The sequence below is a fragment of the Aquarana catesbeiana genome, linkage group LG05 (assembly GCF_042186555.1).
Source record: "Aquarana catesbeiana isolate 2022-GZ linkage group LG05, ASM4218655v1, whole genome shotgun sequence".
In the NCBI taxonomy this organism is placed as follows: Eukaryota; Metazoa; Chordata; class Amphibia; order Anura; family Ranidae; genus Aquarana; species Aquarana catesbeiana.
This window is the reverse complement of record NC_133328.1, coordinates 11229867-11255899: the sequence shown is the minus strand read 5'-3', so window position 1 is coordinate 11255899 and position 26033 is coordinate 11229867. Positions and strand designations below refer to the sequence as shown.

The 26033-nt window shown below is 47.8% G+C and overlaps 1 protein-coding gene across 2 annotated transcripts in view; it reads left to right on the top strand.

The window, feature by feature from the left end:
• Window positions 1–26033, top strand: part of CCDC13 (coiled-coil domain containing 13) — an 87942-nt gene that overhangs the window by 28297 nt on the left and 33612 nt on the right. For both annotated transcript variants that reach the window (XM_073629433.1, XM_073629434.1), the window contains exons 5-10: window positions 2683–2760; window positions 5143–5259; window positions 8995–9099; window positions 9256–9414; window positions 20460–20636; window positions 22149–22355. In XM_073629433.1, the coding sequence (XP_073485534.1) occupies window positions 2683–2760; window positions 5143–5259; window positions 8995–9099; window positions 9256–9414; window positions 20460–20636; window positions 22149–22355 (843 nt within the window). The remainder of the gene's footprint in view (window positions 1–2682; window positions 2761–5142; window positions 5260–8994; window positions 9100–9255; window positions 9415–20459; window positions 20637–22148; window positions 22356–26033) is intronic.

The following is a 26033-nucleotide window of genomic DNA, read 5'->3' as shown; positions in this document are numbered from 1 at the left end:
CCTTAATCTTACTATTCCACATGACAATGCAGGGACCAGAGTTGTAGCCTCACTCGACGCCGAAAAGGCGTTTGACTCTGTGGAGTGGAACTATTTGTGGCTGGTATTACAGAGATTTGGGTTTGGCCCTAAGTTTATACATGGCATTCGACTGTTGTATCAGGCCCCCAGAGCTAGGGTCCGTACAAATAATTGGGTCTCGGAGCCCTTTGATCTATTCCGCGGCACGAGGCAGGGCTGCCCGCTCTCCCCCAGCCTGTTCGCTCTGGCGTTGGAGCCACTGGCAATTTCAGTCAGGAGTGCTCCGGATGTCCTGGGCTTGCGGGTGGGTCTGCTGGAAGAGCGGCTGTCTCTGTATGCGGACGACGCGCTTCTATACCTAAATGATGCGGGCCCGTCTCTTCTTGCGGCATTGAAAATCTTTGACAACTTTGGGGGGTTATCTGGTATAAAGATTAACTGGACCAAATCAGTACTGTTCCCCCTGGACGACGCAGCTGCCTCTGGACCATCATCCTCCCCACTACAGTGGGTGACGGAATTTAAATATTTAGGGATAGTGATCACAAAAAAGCCATCAGACTTTATAAGTAAAAATTTGAGCCCCATCGTGAATATGTTGCGTGCGAAGTGTTTGGCCTGGGCTGACTTGCCCTTAAATTTATTGGGACGCATCGGCCTCATTAAGATGATGATGCTTCCTAAATTCAATTATATTTTTAGAAACTCCCCGGTGTGGGTCCCTGCTTCATTTTTTGGGGAGGTTGGTGGTCTGGTGGGAACCTTTATTTGGAGGGGTGGGAACCCCAGATTGGCGCGCTCCACTTTGTGGCTACCTACCTGTTTTGGAGGATTAGCCCTCCCCAATTTTCAGGTCTACTACTGGGCGGCTATGTTGGTGTCGGTTTACTGGTGGTTTCAAGGTTCTAAAATGAATGCAGCAGTCTGCCTTGAGGCAAACTATTTGGGCTCCCTTACTGATCTACGTAACTTTCCCTATCGAGGTCCGGGTGCGTATACGCGAGTTCCTGAACCCACTCGGGCAACTTGGAGGGTGTGGGTGGCTGCAAGACGTAGATTCCTCTCTCCGGGTCAGTTATCACCGGCGAACCCGTTATGGGGAAATCCAGCTCTTAACCACTTCCGGACTGTGCCTGACCCACAGCTTTGGGCCAGGTTCGGCATCACAACCATAGAACAAATTATGCCCAGAGGGGAATTGCTCTCTATCACGGAAATAATGAATAAATTCCAGCTGCCCGGAGGGATGAGGTTTAGATGTTTTCAACTAAGACATGCGGCACGGGCTCAGTTTCCTCAGACGCCTTTACTTCAGGCAGATCCCATTGAGGAGCTATTGGCGTCTGGAGATGTCTCCAAGCCCCTTTCCACCTTGTATGCTGTACTCCTGGGTAAGGACTCTCCTAAAATAGCAAAATTATGGGACAGTTGGCACACCGACATTCCATCATTAGACAGAGAGGATTGGGAAGAATGTCTAGATAATGGCCCTAAACTGGTGATTGCATCCAGGGATAAGTTAATCCAGGTCAAATTTATACATAGGACTTATTACACCCCACAGAGACTCCATCGCATATTCCCTGACAGAGATCCTATGTGTAACAAATGTAAGTGCCAAATTGGAACTTTTTTCCACATGTTCTGGGAATGCCCATTGATAGCAACATATTGGTGTGCAATATTTGCAGAGATAAACTCCAGGTTGCAAATATCCATACCAATCACTCCGGAGTTGGCCCTTCTCGGGATTCATGACAATGAACAAAGAGCCTATCACTTAAAACTGCTTATTTCCCTTCTACTTTTTTATGCCAAGAAGGAGATACTGATGAAGTGGACAGACCCCTCACCCCCGACAGTGTCGGCCTGGGAGGCACAGATTGAGGCAGTTATACCTATGTACAGAATCACATATATTAATCGAGGTTGTCCATGGAAATTTGAGAAGGTGTGGACACCTTGGCTCTCATCTTAGGGGGCCACGGTGGATTCATGTATTATGTGGGGGGGAGGGAGGGGTAATCCCCGGATACATGAGGTACTTTTCTCTGTGATCATTTTGTCTAGAACGTTGACATGTACTGATGTTTCACCTCCTGCACATGTATGACACTGCTATGCGTTTGCTCATGCTTATCTGTCATGTAGTGTTCTGTATTATGTCAAGAGGTATTATGTAACCTTCTTCCTTGCGATACAATAAAGCACACCTGTTTGTTAAAAAAAAAAAATACCACCAAAAAAAGCTCTGTTTGTGTGAAAAAAAAATGATAAAAATTCCATATGGGTACAGCGTTGCATGACTGCGCAATTGTCATTCAAAGTGCGACAGCGCTGAAAGCTGAAAATTGGCCTGGGCAGGGAGGGGGTAAAAGTGCCCGGTAGGCAGGAGGGTAAAGGAATATTTTAGTTTTTGTTTTGTACTTTTTTTTATTATGTCTTCTTTAAAGTTATGTTACCATAAATGATTGCTTATGACTGTATAACATTTACTACACGCACACAGCAGGTGGCGCTGTAGTGTTTGCTGACTGCAGTTTGTGGTCATAATTAGGCTCTATGTACTTGGATAATCTCGAGCACGTTTTTTACATTATAACATTATTTGTTTGTTGCATAAATTTCCATTGTGTGTTTTTTTTTGTTTGTTTTTTGCAGCTGACAACATTTTCACAACTTCCTGAGAAAGACTCAAGGAATGGGATGAATGTGATCCGGTCCATGGAAGTAACTCCGGTAAATTGTTTCTGTGAAAAGATCTAACCACACTATACAGGGGTGTCAATGGAGGGGGGGGGGGGGGGTATAGACAGTTCTCCCATACCAGGCCCAGGCCTCATCGGGTCAGCAGGGGGCCTGGCCTTGGCAGGGCTGCTTATGGGTGGTCCCAGGGCACCATCATTCCACAGTGCAAGGGGGGGGCAACTGCTATCAAGCATAAAAACAGGTCCATAGTAGTGGCAGTGCCTGTGCTCACTCTACGGTTTGCCAGGTAGGTGTTGCTGCAGAGACAGCGGGAGAGAAACACTCGCCCTGTAAGCACGAGGGAGAGATCAGGGGCGCCAACCCTCAGTGTCAATGGAGGGGAAGCGTTGGCTTTCTCTGCATGCTGTCCAAATGGCTGCCTTCCCAGACCACAATGCAAGCATCCCAGCAGTGCACTAGCAGGTAGGTTGTTACTGGTCATAGTGCTGGCAGATTACTAGGGAGGATACAAGAGAATGAAGTCCTGGGAGGGAGTAATGTCTAATATAAATTTAAATTTGCCTGGAGAGGGGGACTGGGTGGGGGTTCAAGTTCTGGGAAGGGGGAACTTCAGCTGCGTCTTGAAAATTGTAACGTGGGGGATGAAGTTGAAATACCAGGAGTATGACCTTTAATGATGGGCTCGGGCGTGTTCTGATTGGACCCGCTAGGAAGCCGGCACTGCACACAACCAATCGTAGGCAGCGTGTGTATGTGCATCTGCGGGTCAGGAAATGCCTCACTGCCTGTGATTGGTGGTGTGCAGTGACAGCTTCCTGGCGGGTACGATCCGAACACGCCCCCGAGCCCATTATTATGACCTTAGTGTAGTCATACCTCTACTTAAAGCGGAGATCCACCCAAAAGTGTAACTTCTGCTATTCTGCTTCCTCCCTCCGGTGCCATATTTGGCACCTTTCAGGGGAGGGAGGGGGTACCTGTGTTTGACAGGTCCCTTGTCCCCACTTCTGTTGGACCTCGCTGTGGCAAAGTACGTCAGAAGTCCGGCCCCCTCCTCCTTCCCCTGCTGCCGGACCTGTAAGGGAGCGCAGCGAGCTTCGCGCATGCGCAGTAGGGACCCGGCTGTGAAGCCGCAAGGCTTCACTGCCGGGTTCCCTTAATGGCAATGGCGGTGGCAGCACCTGACAGCTGATGGAAACATTGGCTGGGGTGCCGACATCGCTGGACTCCAGGACAGGTAAGTGCCCTAATAATTAAAGTCAGCAGTATGTGTAGCTGCTGACTTTTAATTTTTGGAGGGGGTGAAGAAAATAAGCACGGCACACAGAAAGCAGAACAATAAAAATAAATAAGGTAAAAACCCTGGAAGGAGGGCCTGATCACGTGATCTATCAAAGTCATACAATTTACCTTTCCTTCCATACATAGAGCTCTCCTGCATTGAAGCGGTTGTATACCCGCACATGGAAAAAAAAAAACACACACACAAAAAAAAAACCTGTAAGGCAAAGGCATAATGAGCTAGTATGCACCGCATACTAGCTCATTATGAAATACTCACCTTAGAACGAGGTCCCCGTATCGCATCCCAGTCCACGCCGAGGGAGCTGACATTTTGCCCTTGGCGTTTCTTCTGGGTTCGTGGCTCCGGCGCTGTGAGTGGCCGGAGCCGCGATTACATCACCCCGCGCATGCGCATGGGAGTATTCTTTCCAGCAAGGTCCGGCAGCATCTGCCGGATCTTCAGCCGGGCCTTCACAGCACATGCGCTGCTTACGTCAGCGGCTGCATGCAAAGTGAATATCTCCTAAATCAGGGATATGCAATTAGCAGACCTCCAGCTGTTGCAAAACTACAAGTCCCATCATGCCTCTGCCTCTGGGTGTCATGCTTGTGGCTGTCAGAGTCTTGCTATGCCTCGTGGGACTTGTAGTTCCGCAACAGCTGGAGGTCCACTAATTGCATATCCCTGTTCTAAACCGTACTGGTTTAGGAGATTCATTTTACCTACAGGTAAGCCTTATTATAGGATCACCTGTAGGTAAAAATAACAAAAAGGGTATACAACCGCTTTAAAGAAGTCCTATGCTTCAATTAGGAATGGACACAGGAGCGATAAATGTACCAATCACTCACTGTGCTCATTCAGAACAGGAAGGGGCCGGTAAATTACATATTTACCTGTCCCTTTCTCCCGTTTTGCTTCCTGATACATCCCCCACAGCAGCTGACGAGAGAGGAGAGAAGCCAGCAGCCCTGCTGGGGGGGGGGGATCTGCGCCGCATGGGGTGATTAAGGTGTGCCCAGGCACATCCGGTACACTCCATGCACATGCCTACGGTGGCTATCTTTTTATGGAGAAATGATTATGAAAACATCCAGCAGAACCTTCTCAACTGCATCTCTTTACAGGCAGAACGTTCGGAAATAAAAGCGTTACAAGAGAAGCTGGCAGCTGCTAATCTAAAGCTAACGGAATATCGAAACCAAATCCAGACTACAAAGCAAGAGCTGAAAATGGCTCACAAGGTATAGCACAGCATCTCCCCTCTATATGTCGGGTGCAATAGATGTGACAGGTTTGTGGATGTTTTATTAACAATTGTTGGTACAGCAGAAACCTTTTACGTTTTTCGCTGACAACGTGCCTTGTGTTCCATCAAGTGTGTTGTCAGGTCCATGCTGACTGTTTTTGGGTGACTTTTGTAGTCTCTATTGTATGTATTGCTTGTACAGCAGTGGCAGCTGGTGCTCAAAATTTTTTTGGGGGGAGGGGGGGCACAAAAAATGTTGAAAAAAAATCAACAATTGCAGCCACATCAAATGCTGCCGGTCTGCCCATCAAATGCTGCCAGCGTGCCCCATCAAATGCTGCCAGTCTGCCCATCAAATGCTGCCAGTCTGCCCATCAAATGCTGCCAGTCTGCCCATCAAATGCTGCCAGAGTGCCCCATCAAATGCAGCCAGTGTGCCCATCAAATGCTGCCAGTCTGCCCATCAAATGCTGCCAGTTTGCCCATCAAATGCTGCCAGAGTGCCCCATCAAATGCAGCCAGTGTGCCCATCAAATGCTGCCAGTCTGCCCATCAAATGCTGCCAGTCTGCCCATCAAATGCTGCCAGTTTGCCCATCAAATGCTGCCAGAGTGCCCCATCAAATGCAGCCAGTGTGCCCATCAAATGCTGCCAGTCTGCCCATCAAATGCTGCCAGTCTGCCCATCAAATGCTGCCAGAGTGCCCCATCAAATGCAGCCAGTGTGCCCATCAAATGCAGCCAGTCTGCCCATCAAATGCTGCCAGTGTGCCCCATCAAATGCAGCCAGTGTGCCCATCAAATGCTGCCAGTGTGGCCATAAAATGCTGCCAGTGTGCCCCATCAAATGCTGCCAGTGTGCCCCATCAAATGCTGCCAGTGTGCCCCATCAAATGCTGCCAGTGTGCCCCATCAAATGCTGCCAGTGTGCCCCATCAAATGCTGCCAGTGTGCCCCATCAAATGCTGCCAGTGTGCCCCATCAAATGCTGCCAGTGTGCCCCATCAAATGCAGCCAGTGTGCCCCATCAAATGCAGCCAGTGTGCCCCATCAAATGCAGCCAGTGTGCCCATCAAATGCAGCCAGTGTGCCCCATCAAATGCTGCCAGTGTGGCCATCAAATGCTGCCAGTGTGCCCATCAAATGACACCCCGCTCACAATCCCCCCCCCCCCGCGCGGATGGATCGCGGAACACCTGTTCCCACCGCACTGCCCCCCCCCCCCCCCCCGCGTAAATGGATCGCGGGACACCCCGCTAAAACCACCACCCCCCCCCACCCACAGATGAGATGGATTGCGGGACACCCCGTGCAGGAGTACCAACGCCACACAACCACCCCCCCTTGCCAGGTGAGGGATATGAACGCGGGGGAACACCCAGTTTCCTGATGGGAGGGAGGAGAATCAGTGTGAGAATATCGAATATTATTTCGCTATTATCACACAACTGGGTGGGCTTGGAGCGCAGTGCTCTGCACCCTGAGCCCACCCTTTTTTTGAAGCCTATTAGAGCCTCTGGCTCTAATCACGTGCTTAAAAAAAAAAAAACAGATCAGGGGGCTGGACGCATAAATGGGCCGCCACTTCTCTACATCTACCGTATATACTCGAGTATAAGTCGAGTTTTTCAGCACTTTTTTTTGTGCTTAAAGTGCCCTCCTCGACTTATACTGGAGTCAAGCAATTTTCTGCAGCAAAAAATTTCATTTTCCGAACCAACTTTGGGGCCCCGTATCTCAGGGCCACTTTGTGCTAGGAACCCCAAATTTGGTGTGCAAACCAAGTGGAACTGGTACCACAACATATCCAAAGCTGGGGTTCCTAGCACTAAGTGGCCCTGAGATACGGGGCCACAAAATCGGTTCGGAAAATGTCATTCTCTGCTGCAGAAAAGTGCTTGACATTTTCTGAACCGACTTTGGGGCCCCATATCTCGGGGCTACTTGGTGCTAGGAACCCTAAATTTGGTGTGCAAACCCAGTGGAACTGGTACCATAACATATCCAAAGCTGGGGTTCCTAGGACCAAGTGGCCCCGAGATACGGGGCCCCAAAGCCGGTTCGGAAAATGTCATTCTCTGCTGCAGAAAAGTGCTTGACATTTTCTGAACCGATTTTTGGGGCCACGTATCTCGGGAACACTTGGTGCTAGAAACCCCAGCTTTGAATATTTTATGGTGTTCCACTGAGTTTGCACACCAAATTTGGGGTTCCTAGCACTAAGTGGCCCTGAGATACGGGGCCCCAAATTCGGTCAATTGTGTCCATCTGCAGCAATATCATTTCGGGACCATTTGGGTTCAGAGACCCCAAATTTTGGCTGCAGCTAGGGGGCATCTAGGAACCCTTAACTACCGAGTTTGAAGTTCGGGGGACCTATGGCTGCAAATGGGCACAGTGAGGCTGCAAATGGGCATTGTTGACCCTCTTTTCCACTTACAGTCGCTGTGCATTTCTCACCCTCGTCTTATACTCGGGTCACTACGTTTTTCCCATTTTTTTGGGGGGTAAATTAGGGCCTCGACTTATACTCGGAACGACTTATACTCAAGTATATACGGTAATCTCCTTTAAAATGTATAGAAGCTTTTGTGGTGCTCACACTTGCATAGTCTTACCTGATGCCCAGGCTGGTATGCTGAGCCTTTTATTCTATGCCCTGGTAGATATACTGAGCCTCACCTGATAACCAAGTTAGTGTTCAGAGCCTTGTCTGGTGCCAAGAACAAGATGGTAAACCTTTTCTGGGGCCCAGGCTCTATCCTGAGCATTATGTGGTTTCCAGGCTACAGTGCATGGTGTAAGAGCAGTGTGCTGAGCCTTATCTGGTGTAGAGGTGAACATGCTAATCAGTGGCAGCTGCTCCATTAGGGGAGAAGGGGCGCCGCCCCTCTAATCCATGTGCCCGACCCCTAAACTACATGCAGGGCACCTGACGCATGGATTTTAATGGGATTTTTTTTTTTGAAGCACATGATTAGAGTCTGAGGCTCTAATTGGCTTCAAAAAAGGGTGGGCTCGGGGCGCAGAGCTCTGTGCCCTGAGCCCACCCTTTTGTGTGACATTGGCAAATTAATAATCGCTAATGTCTTCCTGCTTCTCCTCCTGGCCAGTGGTGGGGGTATGTGCGAGTGAGGGGGGCAGGTTTGTTTGCCAGCCCCCCCTATAATATTGGGCACCAGCCACCACTGATGCTAAGCTTTATCAGGTGCCCAGGTAGGATTGCCACCTTTTCTTCAAGCCAAACCTGAACACTTTACAGGGCACTTTTTTTTCTGTAGTGTACAGTATAGGATTATAAAAGACCTGGGACACCTTCTGGGCGCCTCAAAGAGAGTGGTAATGCAGCGTGCTGCGGCAAACAATGGGTGTGGCCAAACTGCTTTTGCTAACATTATCTCCCCCCCCCCACCCCAGTGCTGCCAAACCTGCCCCCAGACAGCGGCCCGCAGCTCCCGGATGGCAACAGATTTTTGTGTGACTATCTCAGTTACTTGGGGAGCCGCAGCCCTGTCTAAATAATCTATCCGGGTTTCAGGCAGACTGAAACCCGGACACAAGATTCCAAACCTGAACTGTCTGGGTGAATCCTGGACAGGTGGCAACCCTATGCCCAGGCCACTGTGCTGAGAGATGTGGTGCCTGGTTTAACATGCAGAGTCTTCTTTTTTTAACTCAATCTAACATGCATGACATGCCAAGCCCTTTCTTATATCCCATGCTATTTGCAGGTTCTTGTCAATGAAGTTGGAGAAGATGTGAATATTCCTCAGCTAATTTCCTCATCTGGAAGTTGGAGAGGCCGGGCGCAGCACATTCTAGCTCTGCAGGGCAGGGTGAGTCTAAAACCCGTGGACTGTTTTTTCTGAGGAACTTGCTGGAGTGACTTATCTGGAGCGTTGTCATTGCTCCATCCATGGTACTATACGAGTTCCATCTCCATGACCATTTCTGAAATAGAACCAATGTAATGTTGTCTATACTCTGTGCAGGTCCGGGAGCTGGAGAGCCAGCTGGGCCAGATAAGGAGTCCCACGTCAGAACTCAGTCTGGAGGAAGAGATGTTGGGGACATCCCGGAGATTGCCCGCTCAGGAGAAGAACTTGTTTCGCTTGCGAACGTTGGAGAAAGAGAAGAAAGAATCGCTGGAGGTAATATAGACAATTAAGACAGATATTGTGAGAGCTGCAGGACAATATCATGGAGGTGTTTTATATTTGTTGTCTCTATATAGTCAGCATAATCCGCAGAGCTTTAAAATGTGCAAATCACCATTTATATCAGTTTCCGAGGAGCCTAAAACCTTTTAAATTGATAAGCCAATTAACCCAGCAGCAGGTTAGTGTGGTTCCCCTTGCACAACATGGGGAGGATTTGCAAACTTCATACAAAGAAGACCCTGCCCTGGTGGAGTCTGATTCGGGAAACAATTAAAATTATTTTAAACTTTAAATATTTTTTTAAAATAACAAATCTGTTATATTTACCTGCTCTGTGCAATGGTTTTGCACAGTGCAGCCCCAATCCTTCTTTGCTGGGGTCCCCTGCCGGCGCTCCGCGCTCTTCCTGCATTCTAAGTACCTCCCAGCAAGCCACTTGCTAAGGGAAGTACTCCCGAGCTCCACTGCCTGCATCCAGAGACACACACAATCAGGCTTTTGCCCTGCCCCCTGTTCCCTAATCATAGGATTTGGTTGACAGCAACAGGAGCCAATGGCTCCTCCTGCTATGAATCTGCCCTGTGAGGAGGGAGTGGAGAGAGCCACTGGATTGAGATCTGTCTTATTTAAGTATGGGGGGGCTGGGGGGGGGGGGGTATCGTGGACACAAAGGGTTTTTACCTTAAAGAGGAACTGCAGTCTTCTCACATAAATTGTAATAAAAACATCTTTGCCATTCTGAAGCTTCCCTCCTACCACTTTGCATATTATTGTATATATACTCTGATTCTGTACTTGCCAAATATGCTGCAGAAATCTCCCTCCACTGAGTCTGGCTGCAGCCATTTTAACTGTGGGCAGCTGAAGCTGCTGCCTGTTCACTTCCTGGATTTACACAGAGGAACACCTCCAGCTCTGCAGCTCTCATTGGCCCTCTTCCTGGCAAACTCTCAGTGAGAGAGAACTGTGCATGATGTCATAAGCCTAGGTGTTTTACCAGACAAGAAATAGGAAGTGGGCTGTATAAGGTATTTACTGGCAGAAAAAAAAATGTTTTACTATCCAAAGTAAAAACAACAAGGGCAGAAGATTTTATAGATGGAAGGAAAAAAAATTCTGCTTTAATGCAGAGAATGCATCAATCCCATAATGACACATATGTGTGGTCTCCAGGAGGTGGGCTTTAAACCTGGGTTCCGCATATGTTCTTGTGTTTGTGCTGGGAGCTCACCAAGAGCCCCGGGTCTTGTACTAACGATCGGGACCCGGGACTCCTGATTTCCGGTCACCTGATCACTGTGATAGCCTCTGATTGGCAGCCGTGCGACTGCCTATCTGCCCCCAGGTAGCTCTGAACACATTTTCTCATTTTCTGTGCAGCCCGCCCCTGTGTTTTCTTTCTCCTCTGAATGGAGAGGAAGATACATTGTATCTTTCTCTCCTTGCAAGGGAAACATTTTAACTTAAAGAGGAGGACCCATGAAAAAAAAATAAAAAATTTAAAAGTCAGCAGCTACAAATACTGCAACTGTTGACTTTTAATTGGACACTTACCTGTCCCAGGGTCCAGCGATGCGGGGGATCGAAGCCCCGCTCGTCTCCCCCCTCCGTTCGGCAGCGCCGTCATTGCAACTGTGGGCGCCGGGCTGTGGCTTCACAGCCTGGCACCCACTGCGCATGCGTGCGCGGCGTCGCGCGCCGTGCTTGGCCGCTCAGTCACCTGGGACCTGTAATGGGTCCCAGATGATTGACAAGAGGGAGGGAGCAGAGCCGAGTCCTTCCTGTCCCGAGGGGAAGTGATGTCACCAGCCCAGGCACTGGAAGGGGCAGACTACGAGGGACCCCCTAGCAACAGGCATTTAGAGGTAAGTAAAAAAAAAAAAAATTTCCAAATGTTTTTTTTTTTTATTTTTTTTAGGCACAGTCATGAATTTTTTTTTTTTTGGGGTGGAACACCACTTTAAAGCAGAGTTCCACCCAAAAGTAGAACTTCCGCTTTAAGCACGCCTCGCCCCCTTACATGCCACATTTGCAATATAATTTTTTTTGGGGGGGGAGTGGGTACCTTCTTTTTAGTGGGACTCCCTGTCCCACTTTCTCCTTCCTCTTCTCGTCCTAGGCAGCCCCTCCCTGCCAGCAATCTTCTGGGACACGTCACAGGTACCAGAAAATTGCCTGGCCAATAGCAGAGTGCAACGCAACTCACGCGTGTGCAGTGCGCGCCTGGCCGTGAAGCCTTAAGCTGTCACGGCCAGGTGCCCACAGTTGCTATGACGGCGCCGCAGAGGAGGAGCGAGGCTTCAGGCGCCTGTATCGCTTGACCGTGGTGCAGGTAAGTGTCTGCTTAGTATAAGTCAGCAGCTACACTTTTTCCGCTTTAAAGTGTAAGTTTACCTTTACAGAAAATCTGTAAGGTGAACTTACATTGGATCCCCCCCCCCGGGTTCCACTGCTGTCAGACACCGGGACGCCGCTGCACCACACTAAGGATTTGCAATCCGCGCTGCCTAATGTCCTTTCTGTACCTCTCAGCGTGTACGTCTAGGAGGCATTCTAATTGGTCAGCACAGTCACATGGACGGCACTGACCAATCAGACTCCGTCTAGCCCGTCATGTCAGCGCTGGAGGAGAGGAGAGAAATCTAGAAAGATTTCAAATCCCCGGACCGGTGAAGTGGCGTCCCAGTGCCTGACAGCGGTAGATCGCGGGACTCCGGTACAGCAGGACCAGGGGGGGGTGGGGAGGGGGTCCAGTGTAAGTTCACCTTACAGATTTTCTGTAAAGGTGACCTTGCCCTTTAAGGCCCGGTTCACACTAGTGTGATACGAGAACCCTGCGAATCCACTGCGGGTTCCCGCATCGCACCTGAATTGCACAGTGGTCCACACAGTGCGAACTGTAAAATGGTGCAGGAATCGGATCGAATAGGTGTGAACATCCATGCAATCTGATTCCAGTGCAGACCAAAAAAAGGGGTGCGAATGTGAAATGCGATCTTAGCCATACAGTTTGGCTGAAATCGCATCGCACAGACATTGTATATGATGTGCACAGCAATGCGTTGCAAATCACATGCGATTTCTGGCATTGCACTAGTGTGAACCGGGCCTAGGTGTGTAAAAAAAAAAAAAGACAGGAAGAAAAAATAGCTAGATCAAGGCTTGATCTAGGTCAGGATTAGTGTTGGGGTCAAGGTAAGGGTGAAAGGTTAAGGCTGGGGTCAAAGGTCAGCGTCAATATGTTTTAGGTAGGATAAAAAACACACATGTGACCATGTAAACAACATCACATGTCAACACCATGTTACTTGTGTAAGCTACACTGAAAAGAGCAAAAGTTGGGATCCTTTCTTTGTCTATGGCGGCCTTTCTTAACCTCTATGGTCCCCAGGTGCTTCAGTAAACCTTGGCAGCCCATGACCCTGTCGCTAGTTGGTCGGTTTTCCTTCCTTGGACCCCTATTGGTTATATATAGAAAAATAAGCACCCCTCAGTACAAAGGGACTTTAAGGGCGAACTTTTTAGGGACACAATATTTTCAAAAAATAGAAAAATGTACTTCATAAAAACAATGTAGTGGTCAAAGATAATAACCATGCACAAAGTGATACATAATATCCATATATAGTATATAAGCAGAAAGCACTTCTCCTATAGCCCAACACGTTTCAGGAGATTCAAGATAAATCCCTTCTTCAGGGGCATGAAGGAGACAATAATTGGAGATGCTCAATATTGCATTCATGGAATAAGTATTATTAAAAAAAGATTATAGGGATGGTACTGAATGGATGTGGAGACACGTATCCAGGTTGAGAAGGAGGTCACCCAAGGAGAAAGAATAGATCCTCAAGGCTCGAGGGATCCCTCACAAGGGTCCCCAAAAAAGAGTAAGTCCCCGCAGCAAATTCGTGCAAAACAGTGCATGGCTGAGATTATGGGAAAATCAATCTTTAGTGGAGAAGTAGCAGCGTTTCTCTCACACAGAACCCCAAAACAGCAGCGTCCGCTTATTCCATGAATGCAGTATCATCTCCAATTATTGTCTCCTTCATGCCCCTGAAGAAGGGCTTTACCTTGAATCTCCCGAAACGCGTTGGGCTATAGAAGTGCTTTCTGCTTGTATACTATATATCAGTGATATGCAATTACCGGACCTCCAGCTGTTGTAGAACTACAAGTCCCATGAGGCATAGCAAGACACCGAAAGCCACAAGCATGACACCCAGAGGCAGAGGCATGATGGGACTTGTAGTTTTGCAACAGCTGGAGGTCCGCTCATTGCATATCCCTGCTATATATGGATATTATGCATCACTTTGTGCATGGTTATTATCTTTGACCACTACATTGTTTTAATGAAATACATTTTTCTTCTTTTTTTTTTTTTTAAATATTGTGTCCTTAACAAGTTTGCCCTTAAAGTCCCTTTGTACCAGGGGGTAATTATTTTTCTATATATACTATACCTGGGACGGTGGTAACAACAAATGGAGTCTTTTCTCCATAATGGTTCCTCTTAGATAATCTACTGGACCCCTATTGGTCGGTCCTGACCACTGCAGACCGGGAACATCCCACAAGAGCTGCCGTTTTGGAGTTGCTCTGAGCCAGTCATCTTGCCTTGTTAAAGTCGCTCAAATCTTTACCCGTACCTGTTTTTTTTCTGCTTTCAACACATCAGCTTCAGGGACAACATGTTCACCTACTGCCTAATATATCCCACCCACTTTCAAGTGCCATTGTAACAAGAAAATCAATGTTCTTCACTTTATCTGCCGGCGGTCATAAAGTTATGGCTGATCAGTGTACAGAGCTGCAGAAAAAGATGAGTATGAATGAGTTTTTGAGGTTTCAGTGTATTTCTGAGACGTCTCCAGATGATTGTTTCTATCTCCTGTCCTCCCTTATGATGATATAAAGCTATTATCAGTTTGCCTGATGTGAGCAGAATAACTATTTTTACTTTGTCACTCCCGATGGAAAACCGCTGAATGTGGAAATGAAGGTTGATGACGAGGAGCCGAGTGCGGCTTTCACCACTTACACGTGTAATCCTATACTGACAGCTGATAGAATTTACTGTCACTATTCATGTGCTGGAAAAGCCCCATCCATTCATATCGCTAAGATCTGCGGTTCCCATCCAGCACAGAATACTCAGATACTGAATGATGGCATTATCCTTTTATTCTGAGCTTCTTTCTATCAGAATATTAGAAGAAAAAAATTTGAATGTACATGTAACACGCTACAAGCAAAGCTCAGGTGCAGGGCTGGTACAAGGATTTTTGACACCCTAGACGAAACCAAATTTTGCCACCCCCCCTGGCTCCACCCCTGACTCCACCCCCTTTCCTCTGCCCATGTATACCCCACCTTTTTAATTTTAGTGTCAAACAAATGCAGCCTCACCAGCACCCATGAAATGCAGCCTACCAGCACCCATCAATGCAGCCTCATCAGCGCCCATCAAATGCAGCCCACCAGCACCCATCAATGAAGCCTCACTAGCGCCCATCAAATGCAGCCTCACCAGCGCCCATCAAATGCAGCCTCACCAGCGCCCATCAATGAAGCCTCATCAGCGCCCATCAAATGCAGCCTCACCAGCACCCATCAATGCAGCCTCATCAGCGCCCATCAAATGCAGCCCACCAGCACCCATCAATGAAGCCTCACTAGCGCCCATCAAATGCAGCCTCATCAGCGCCCATCAAATGCAGCCTCACCAGCGCCCATCAATGAAGCCTCATCAGCGCCCATCAAATGCAGCCTCACCAGCGCCCATCAAATGCAGCCTCACCAGCGCCCATCAAATGCAGCCTCACCAGCGCCCATCAAATGCAGCCTCACCAGCGCCCATCAAATGCAGCCTCACCAGCGCCCATCAAATGCAGCCTCACCAGCGCCCATCAAATGCAACCTCACCAGCGCCCATCAATGAAGCCTACCAGCGCCCATCAATGAAGCCTACCAGCGCCCATCAATGAAGCCTACCAGCGCCCATCAATGAGCCTACCAGTGTCCATCAACGCAGCCTCACCAGCGTCCATCAACGCAGCCTCACCAGCGTCCATCAACGCAGCCTCACCAGCGTCCATCAACGCAGCCTCACCAGCGCCCATCAATGAAGCCTACCAGTGTCTATCAATGCAGCCTACCAGCGCCCATCAATGCAGCCTCACCAGCGCCCATCAAATGCAGCCTACCAGCACCCATCAATGCAGCCTCACCAGCGCCCATCAATTCAGCCTCACCAGCGCCCATCAATGCAGCCTCATCAGCGCCCATCAATGCAGCCTACCAGCGCCCATCAATGCAGCCTACCAGCACCCATCAATGCAGCCTCACCAGCGCCCATCAATTCAGCCTCACCAGCGCCCATCAATGCAGCCTCATCAGCGCCCATCAATGAAGCCTACCAGTGTCTATCAATGCAGCCTCACCAGCGCCCATCAATACAGCCTCGCCAGCGCCCATCAAATGCAGCCTACCAGCACCCATCAATGCAGCCTACCAGCACCCATCAATGAATGTTTGCTTGCTTCCCTTCATTCGGGAGTCAGGACACAGACACAGTCCTCCGCCGCCGCTGCGCCTCTGACACTATGTGCGAATGGAGGGACCGCTGCCTGCTGATGCTGAGACTTAGTCACTTGCTGCAGAGAGAAGAGAGTAGGAACACCAGTGGCCGGGCGCCCTAGGCAGCAGTGTGCCCTAGGCAGCTGCCTAGTTTGTGTAGTGGTAGCGCCCTGCTCAGGTGACAGAACCTCTCTTCACCTAGCATCCCTACTGTAATACTCCAGGGACGTCCAGTGCGGTCACTGGCTAGTATCAGAGCCAGATACACACAGGTTACATACGCCGCAAACCTTAGAGCGAGAGCAATAATTCTAGCTCTAGACCATCCTCTGTAACTCTAAAGGGGTAACCTGTAAAAAAAATTTAAAGCGTCGCCTATGGAGATTTTTAAGTACTGAAGTTTGGCCCCATTCCACAATGGAATGATGGGACTTGTAGTTTTGCAGCTGGAGGTCCGCTAAGTGCATATCCCTGCTCTAGACCACGGGTCCCCAAATATCCCTAACAAAAGTACAACCCATGGTCCTAAAGACTTTTTAGGAGAGGCAGACTGTGGCCAGAGGGAATGTACAATACCCCAGGCTCATTGCTCAGTGGGAGTATAAAAAAACTTCCTGGTGCCTATGATAAGTGTGGGAAGGAATAATAAACCATCAGTGTTGTCAGTGGGAGGAATAGTGCCCCATCATTGGTATCAGTGGGAGGAATAGTGCCCCATCCTTGTTAGTAGGAGGAATGGTGCTGTAACATTAGTGACAATGGGAAGAATAGTGCTACATTGTTGGTGTCAGTAGAAGCAATTGTGACCCATTGTTGGTGTCAGTGGGAGAAATTATGGCTCAGCTTTGATGTCAGTCAGAGGAATTGTACCCCATCATTGATGTTACTGGAAGTAGTAGTGGCCCATGTTTGATGTTAGAGGGAGTAATTATGCCTCATCATTGTCAGTGGAAACAATTGTTCCCTACTGTTGGTATCAGTGGAAAGGAATAGTGCCCCATCGTTAGTGTCAGTGGGAGAAATTACGGACAAGCTGTGGTGCCAGTGGGAGGAATAGTGCTACATACTTGGTGTCACCGGAGGTAGTAGTGCCCCATCTTTGATACCATTGGGTGGAATAGTGCCCCATCTTTGGTGTCAGTGAAAAGAATAGTTGCTCCAATGTCGGTGTCAGTGAGAGGAATTGTGCTCCACTGTTGGTGGAAGCGGAGAAAAAGAGTGTTGGTCATTGGTGTCATTGGAAAGAATTGCTTACCATCCTTGGTGGCAGTGGGAGGAATTGTGCCCCATCATTAGTGTTAATGGGAGAAATGATGCTCCATAGTTGGTGTCAGTGAAAGGAATAGTGACTTATTGTTGGTGTCGGTGAGGGAGATTACGCCCCATGGTTGCTGTCCGTGGGAGAAAGTGTGGGCCACTGCTCTGGACTACTTCTAACATGTTTCACTCTCAGAAGAGCATCATCTCAGTTTCCCTTATGACTAGTTGTTTTTAGAGGTGACAAAAAAAAATAATTTGAGTCTCATGCAAAGGACCTGCTGGTAAAGCAGAACGGGCTTCTTTTTTTTTTTTTGAAGCTCCGGATTCAAATGTATTATTAGATTGGGACGAGGCACAAGGACTGATCCCAACAAAAACAAGGTGGCCTTCAAACAGGGTGTCCAGATTTCAAGGCACATGTATAAAGTCTAATGAGAACACCAAACTGAGTGAATGTCCAAAAACACTTTATATTAATATTGGCTCACAAACAACTAAATAGAAAAGCCAACATGTATTGGGGGCTCAAACACCTTCCCCCTTTTTCAGAGCTTAAAACATAACGGGGGGCATTTAGGAGGATGCAATGTGAACACGCAGTAAAAGATGCTTATATGACTTGCTTATGGTTCTGTTTCCTACATACTGAAACTTTAATACAGAATACGAAGACATACAGAGACGGATTAAGGAAGAATGGGGCCCCGGGTAAGGTAGCAGCTTTGCACCTCTCTCCTTCCTCCTCGGTCCCGGACACCGGATAGATCATAAACCATACATTTTCCACAGTCGGTGATGATTTGGGGGGCCGTGTCATCTGCTGGTGTTGGTCCTCTGTGTTTTATCAAGTCCAAAGTCAGCTCAGCCCTCTACCAGGAAATTCTAGAGCACTTCATGCTTCACTCTGCTGACCAGCTTTATAAAGATGCTGATTTCATTTTCCAGCAGGACTTGGCACCTGACCACACTGCCAAAAGTACCAATACCTGGTCACATGATCATGGTATCACTGTGCTTGATTGGCCAGAAAACTCTCCTGACCTAAACCTCATAGAGAATCTGTGGAGTATTGTCAAGAGGAAGATGAGAGACACCAGACCCAACAATGCAGACAGCTGAAGGCAGCAACCTGGGCTTCCATAACACCTCAGCAGTGCCACAGGCTGATCACCTTCATGCCACACCGCATTGATGCAATAAATCATGCAAAAGAAGCCCCGACCTACGGAGGGTACAGCCCTGCCAGACGCTAACCTTTACCACATGGCTTGCCACCTGACACGTCTCTTGGACTGGTGCCGTCATGGTTCCTTAAAACAGTGGGTCCAAATAGAGCAGAGTTTGGCGGGGACCCAGTTGGACTCGGTGACATGGTGCCAGACTCACTTGCCAAGTCGGGTCTTGGACCACCCCACGGTGGGAGAGACATGGCGGATCTCCCAGAAGGCCTTTCGCAACTTCTCTGTCGTGCCCACCCCCTCGCTTCTCACCCCTATTGTTGGCAACCCGGCTTTTAGTCCGGGGGTTGATGACTCTGGTTTTCAGGGACTCAAACAGGTTGAGAGATCCCAGGTCCAACACTAGTATGCGGTACTGTTGACTTAAACTCCCTAGGACGTATTGGAGGGCTCCCCAAGCCTGGAGCGATTGACTGATGGCTATTTTATAGGCCCTTTGGGTCATTTTATATTCTATATATACGATGTTTACCGAACTAAATGTCATGCGGGCTGCAGAGACTTCCTATACTTCGAAGCTCAGGGCTTTTCTTTAGACATTGTTCCTCTTGGCACTACCGTGTGATAGTGGTGATAGTATTTTTGATCCAGAGAAGTTCCGTATGCAAATGAAGTGGTTTCTGTATTTCCGTGTGTTTTGTCTGAATAAAGAATTGCAAAAGAAGCCCCGAAGTATTGAGTGCATACTATACTGTACATGGACAGACTTTTCAGTAAGGCCTCATTCACACGAGGCGGCTTAGCGGGAGATCTCTCCGTTGATCTCCGCTGAGCCAGCGGATGACAGGTCCCTCTCTGCTCACTGAGCTGGGAGGGGCTTGTCAGGCGCCGCTGCTGCCTATGGAGGGATCGGATGAAAACGGACAGCATGTCCGTTTTCTTCAGATCTCACCCGATCAGATCCGCCAGTGACGGATCCGGACGTAGGGCCATCCGTCTGCTTTTAGCGGATCAGACGGGGTCGGATGTCAGCGGACAAGTCTCCGCTGACATCCGTCGCTCCATAGGCTAACATGGAGCGCCCGTTCAGGTCCGCCGTCAAAACTGACAGGCGGACCTGAACGGTCCGATCGTGTGAAAGCCAACACTTCTGTATTAAAAAATCCATTTTTTTTTTTTTTTTTTTTATTGGTCTTGTGTAATATTCTCATTTGCTGAGATACTGAATTTTGGGTTTTCACTCGTCGTAAGCCATAATCATCAAAATTAAAAGAAAAAAAGGCTTGAAATATATCACTCAGTGTGTAATAAATCTATATAATATATACATTTTTTACTTTTTGAATTGAATTACTGGAATAAATTAATAATTAATAAATTGTAAGGTGAAGACATTAACTGCGTAATAAATTATTCTGCACAGTAAAGAAACGCACTGCAGGATAAAAAAAAATGAAAAGTGAAGTGTGGGTAAAGATCTTTTTGCCATACTTCTCTTCTGGGTCACAGGAGTACTCTAACCCAGAATCACCCCCTCCCCTACGGAAGTACGACGTGCTGAGAGGCTCAGCCAGCTGCTGTCAGGCATCTGTGTGGATCCCAACATTATTGTCAGGATGCATCCACAGATTGGACCAGCCCTGTGATATCAGCCAACAGCAGCAGGCTTTACCCGCCAATTAAGGTAAAGTCCCTGCTTGTTCTATAACAATCCGCCAAAACAGCAGCAGCTGTTGTGCAGGGATTACTCTGCCTGCACCTGAATGTGATGAAATAGTCCCCTTTCTGCCCCCGGACCCCACCCCTTATGAATAAATGGGGCTCGATGACACTGGCCAGGACTGAGCCGTGGCTGGACATTTTTCTAAAAGCTGTGACTGTCCCGGCAACTCCAGGACTGTTGCCAAGAATATAACTGGCACATACTGAAGGCTTCATGTAGTAGTAGTTCTGTTTTTATTCCTATATTCCTATTGTTGTTGCTTCCATGTTGTCTCTTTGTTATAATCCTAGAGACTGACCGGGGAACATGACACTCTCAGAAGGGAACATGAGGATCTGAAAAAGAAGTTTGAGGCTTCCAAAGCCAGGAACCGATCTCTGTCCAATGATCTGAAGACCCTCAAGTTGCAAATGACGACACTGCTGGATAAAGGGAAGCATGACGATGAACTCATAGACGCCCTGCTGGTACTATGTGTTCGTTATTCTTAAAGGAAATTAATAGTATTTTCAGAAAGAGAGCAGGATGGATATGAATAATTTATGCTTTTTGTTTCCAGGTAAAAATCTGTATTTTTTTGCTAGAAAATTACTTATAACTCCCACACATTATATATATATATATATATATATATATATATATATATATATATATATATATATATATATATATATATATATATATATATATATATATATACACAGTATATATACATACATAAATAATTGCAACAATCACCATTTTATTCTCTAGGGACTCTGCTAAAATATATATATATATATATATATATATATTATATATTATATAATACACCCCTTATATGTTACATATTATATATTTTTTTTTTTTGTTCCTAGAGAATAAAATGGCGATTGTTGTAATTATTTATGTCACATGGTATGTGCGCAATGGTTTTCAAATTGTATTTTTTTGGAAAAAAAAACACTTTACTGATTTTTTAAAAAAATCACAATAAATACCCAATTTCTTTGTAAAATATGAAAGATGATGTTACGCCGAGTAAATAGGTACCTAACATGTCACACTTTAAAGTTGCGCACATCCGTTGAAAGGCGACAATCTACCGTACTTAAAAATCTCCATAGGCGACACTTTAAAAATTCTTACAGGTTACCAGTTTAGCGCTACACTGGAGGTCTAGCGCGAGAATTAATGCTCTCGCTCTAACGATCGCAGCGATACCTCACGTGTGGTGCAAATACCATTTATATATGCGTGCGTGACTTACGTATACGTTCGCTTCTGCGCGTGAGCACGGTGGGATGGGGGCGCTTTAATTCTTATTTATGTTTATTTTTAGACTGCCCCTTGAATTTTTTTTATCACTTTTATTCCTATTACAAGGAATGTAAACATCCCCTGTAATAGAAATAAGGATGACAGATCCTTTTTATGGAGAGATCTGGGGTCAGAAAGACCCCAGATCTCTCCTCTACCTTTTTAAAAGTAAAAGATCGAATAGCAGCTCCTGTGTCCTCTCCTCCTCTTCTGCATCACAGCGCTTTGCACCGTGCGTCTCCTCCCTCCTCCTCCTAGGTGTCCAATAGGATCGCCTGTCCTTTTAGCCAATCGGGTGACCTGTCTCAGGACCCGCTTCCTGATTGGCCGTGAGGAGGGTCAGTGTGGCAATAGTGAATATTAATTTGCTATTGTCACACAACTGGGTGGGTCCTGCATGTAGATCAGGGGGCTGGACGCATGGATGGGGGGGGCGGAGCCCGACGGGCCGCCACTGCAGCCACCTAACGGAAAACAACGCACTCCATGTGTGGTGGATATTTTAACAGATGTTTAGCAGTTATAGTAAAACCCCTACTAAACTATTAGTACTCAATCCGCTCCAAAATCAAAAATCACACTCTCAAGTGATTTATAAAAAAATGTGATAATGAATCACAATGAAATGAAGTGTAAATACGGCTGTAGCTTCTTACAATCATCTTCCTACATTTTTTCAGGTCCAGCAGAAGAATATGCAGGAGATCCTCACCAACCTGAGCAAGCAGGAGCAGAAACACCAAGACTCGCAGCAATCCCTGAGCCTGCACCTGAACAACGAGAGCCAGAAGCAGAACTCGCTGGTCAATCAGCTGAAACTGATGGTGGTGGAGAGGGAGGCCAAGGTGAAAGAGCTGGAGGTGGAAATCCAGCAACTGACCAACAAGGTAAAACTTTAAGTGGACCTCTCGCTTACTTTACAAGTCTACATGAATAAATTCCTGACCTGTCACAATATACAACAACTGTATCATTTTCCATCCTGGACCCCCAACCCAGTGACTGTCTACGCTAGACCTGAGCCGGCATGTACTGGCCATCGGGACTACCGGGAGTCTCCCGGTGGGCCGATGGGTCAGTGGGCCAGTTTCAGTGACAGCCTGTCAAAGTAATGGCTGCCTGGCTAACCAATAATTTAAGCACCGCTGTACTGCCTATTAGAGCCCTTCCACACTGAGCCACGGGAAGCGGCAGTGGTAAGGTGCTGCTAGTTTTAGCGGCGCTTTACCGATGTCTTAGCGGTGCTATTCGGCCGCTTGCGGGGCGCTTTTAACCCCCGCTATCGGCCAAAGGAAGGATTAAATGCACCCATGTAGCGCTGTTGCCGAAGCACTTTGCAGGCACTTTGACAGCTTTGCACATTCATTTCAATGGACAGGAGCGGTCCAACGCAACAAATCCGTCGAACAATCCGACTGTGTGTGGGCTTCATCGGACTTTCAGTGGACTTTTTCTGTCGAAAATCAGATGGACTTTAGATTTGGAACATGTTTCAAATCTTTCCGACAAACTCGAGTCCGGTCGAAAAATCTGTTCGTCTGTATGCTAGCCTGATGGACAAAAAAGGACGCAAGGGCAGCTATTGGCTACTGGCTATGAACTTCCTTATTCTAGTCCTGTCGTACGTCATCACGTTCAAACCAACGGATTTTCGAACGGACTTTAGTCCATTCGTGTGTGGGCAAGTCCGGGCATCCGAAAGTCCATTGAAACTCCATCGAAAGTCCGTCGGAAAGACCGTCGGACGTTTGATGCTGAAAAGTCCGCCCGTGTGTACACGGCTTAAGAGAAATAAAGTAGTATGGCTAATGGCCAGTGAAGGGGGGGGCTTGGGTGGGCCATTGGGTTTGACTGGGGGGCGGGGCGGGTTTGTCCTGCCGGCCGGTATAGGAGAGACCTGTCATCCGCACTGCCCATCACCTCACTTCATAGTGTGCAACCCGGCTCAACCTCAGCGCCGCTGCATTGCTTTAAAAAGGCAGCCATGGCTGTGCAGCAATGCCGGTTTCTGAAATTCCAGCCAATGAGGCTTGTAGCAATGTTCCTGCATGACGTTGGCCCCTCCCACTTCACGCGGTGATGTGAGAAGGAAGGAGGAGAAAAATACAGAGGAGAATAAGTGAAATAATAAGAGGTGAGTGAGAGTGTATTTTCACTTTTCAAATTTTCATACAGAAAAATGTAAAACTTGGAGGACAGATATATGTTCTGTCTATGTCCAATACCTTTTTTTTTTTTTCTCTAATAAAAAGTAAAAAAAAAGCAGTTTATACCTACAGTGGAATGTTTTTACTTTTTTTGCACAATTGCGAATAGTTTATATACCGTTTTTGTGCGGGTTTGCAAAGTTAAAGTGGGCCGGTCTGGATGAAGTCCAGGGACAAATTCTTGTCCCAGTCCAGCCCTGGACCTGAGCAAACTGCAGCCCGTGGGCCACACCGGCCCTTTGGCTCTCTCTGTCCGGCCCTTGATGCTTCCACTGCCAACATGCTGTTAGAAGTCATGTGAACCCTGTCAGATAAGAATGGGGCCGTGCCACAACCACCCTGTAACCTCACGCTATTTATTTATTACAGGTACTTATATAGCGCCATCAATTTATGCCGCGCTTTACATATATATTGTATGTTCACATCAGTCCCTGCCCTCAGAAACTTACAAGGTCCCTAATGGTCCCTAATTTACATTCATACATACACATACTAGGGCCAGTTAACCTACCAACATGTCTTTGGAGTTTGGGAGGAAACCGGAGTACCCGGAGGAAACCCACACAGGCACAGGGAGAACATGCAGACTCCAGGCAGGTAGTGTCGTGGTTGGGATTCGAACCGATGACCCTAGTGCTGCTAGGCATAAACGGTAAGCACTTAGTCACTGTGCTGCCCATGCACACGGTTACAGTGCGATGATGCGCCATTTACAGGTTTAAAACAGATGGTCATCATATCACCTCCTCACCACCTGTCAACCGCCACTCATCAACTTTCAGAGGCGCGACAATCTTAGCTTCACATCTAAAGCTAGCTCAACACAGGTACTCGCGGGCAGTATATGCAGCAAAGTGAAGCTGGAACCAGGTATCATTCATGAAAATAAATCCTTTGTTGACTACATAGTGAGTCTACAGCACAGAGGGCTAATGCGTTTTGGCTAGGAAGTTTTCCATACATGCTATGAGTAAGGCTTTTTAGCCGAAAACGCCTTAGCCTTCTGTGCTGTAACTCACTATGTGATCAAAGGATTTATTCTCATGGGTGATAGCCGAGTTCCAGCTTCACTTTGCTGCATGGATTACCATTAGAATGTGGAGACACTTCAGCCAGAGTATGGGGTTTCCCAACTCCAGACAGTCTGCACGGTAGAGCAGCTAATTCTTTCACGTTGTTGACTTGCGGGCAGTATGTGGTCTCTGCACTTCAGTGCTGTTACATAGTAGGTGAGGTTGAAAGACACAAGTCCATCAAGTCCAACCTATGTGTGTGATTATATGTCAGTATTACATTGTATATCCCTGTATGTTGTGGTCATTCAGGTGATTATCTAATAGTTTCTTGAAGCTATCGATGATCCCCACTGAGACCACCACCTGTGGAAGGGAATTCCACATCCTTGCCGCTCTTACAGTAAAGAACCCTCTACGTAGTTTAAGGTTAAACCTCTTTTCTTCTAATTTTAATGAGTGGCCAAGAGTCTTGTTAAACTCTCTTCTGGTGAAAAAGTTTTATCCCTATTGTGGGGGTCACCAGTACGGTATTTGTATATTGAAATCATATCCCCTCTTAAGTGTCTCTTCTCCAGAGAGAATAAGTTCAGTGCTCACAACCTTTCCTCATAACTAAGATCCTCCAGACCCTTTATTAGCTTTGTTGCCCTTCTTTGTACTCGCTCCATTTCCAGTACATCACCACGCTTTATCTATTCAGTTAATCCCCTTTTTAATGCATGACAATATTCTGTTTGCTTTGTTAGCAGCAGCTTGCCATTGCTGAGCCTATCATCTACTAGGACCCCCAGGTCCTTTTCCATCCTAGATTCCCCCCTCTCTCTCTCCTCCCCTCCCCCCCCCCCCCCCCTCCCCCCTCTCTCTCCCCCCTCTCTCCCCCCCCCTCTCTCTCTCCCCCTCCCCCTCTCTCTCTCTCCCCCCCCCTCTCTCCCTCCCCCCCTCTCTCCCTCCCCCCTCTCTCCCTCTCCTCTCTCTCCCTCTCTCCCCCCTCTCTCTCTCTCCCCTCTCTCCTCCCCTCTCTCTCTCCCCCTCCCCCTCTCTCCCTCCCCTCCCCCCTCTCTCCCTCTCTCCCCCCCCTCTCTCTCCCCCCTTCTCTCTCCCCTCTCTCTCCCCCCCTTCTCTCTCCCCCTCTCCCCCCCCCTCTCTCTCTCCCCCTCTCTCTCCCCCTCCCCCCCTCTCTCTCCCCTCTCTCTCCTCTTCTCTCTCTCTCTCTCTCTCTCTCTCTCTCTCTCTCTCTCTCTCTCTCTCTCTCTCTCTCCCTCTCCCTCCCTCCCTCCCTTCTCTCTCTCTCCCTCCCTCCCTTCTCTCTCTCTCTCTCCTTCTCTCTCCCCTCCTCTCT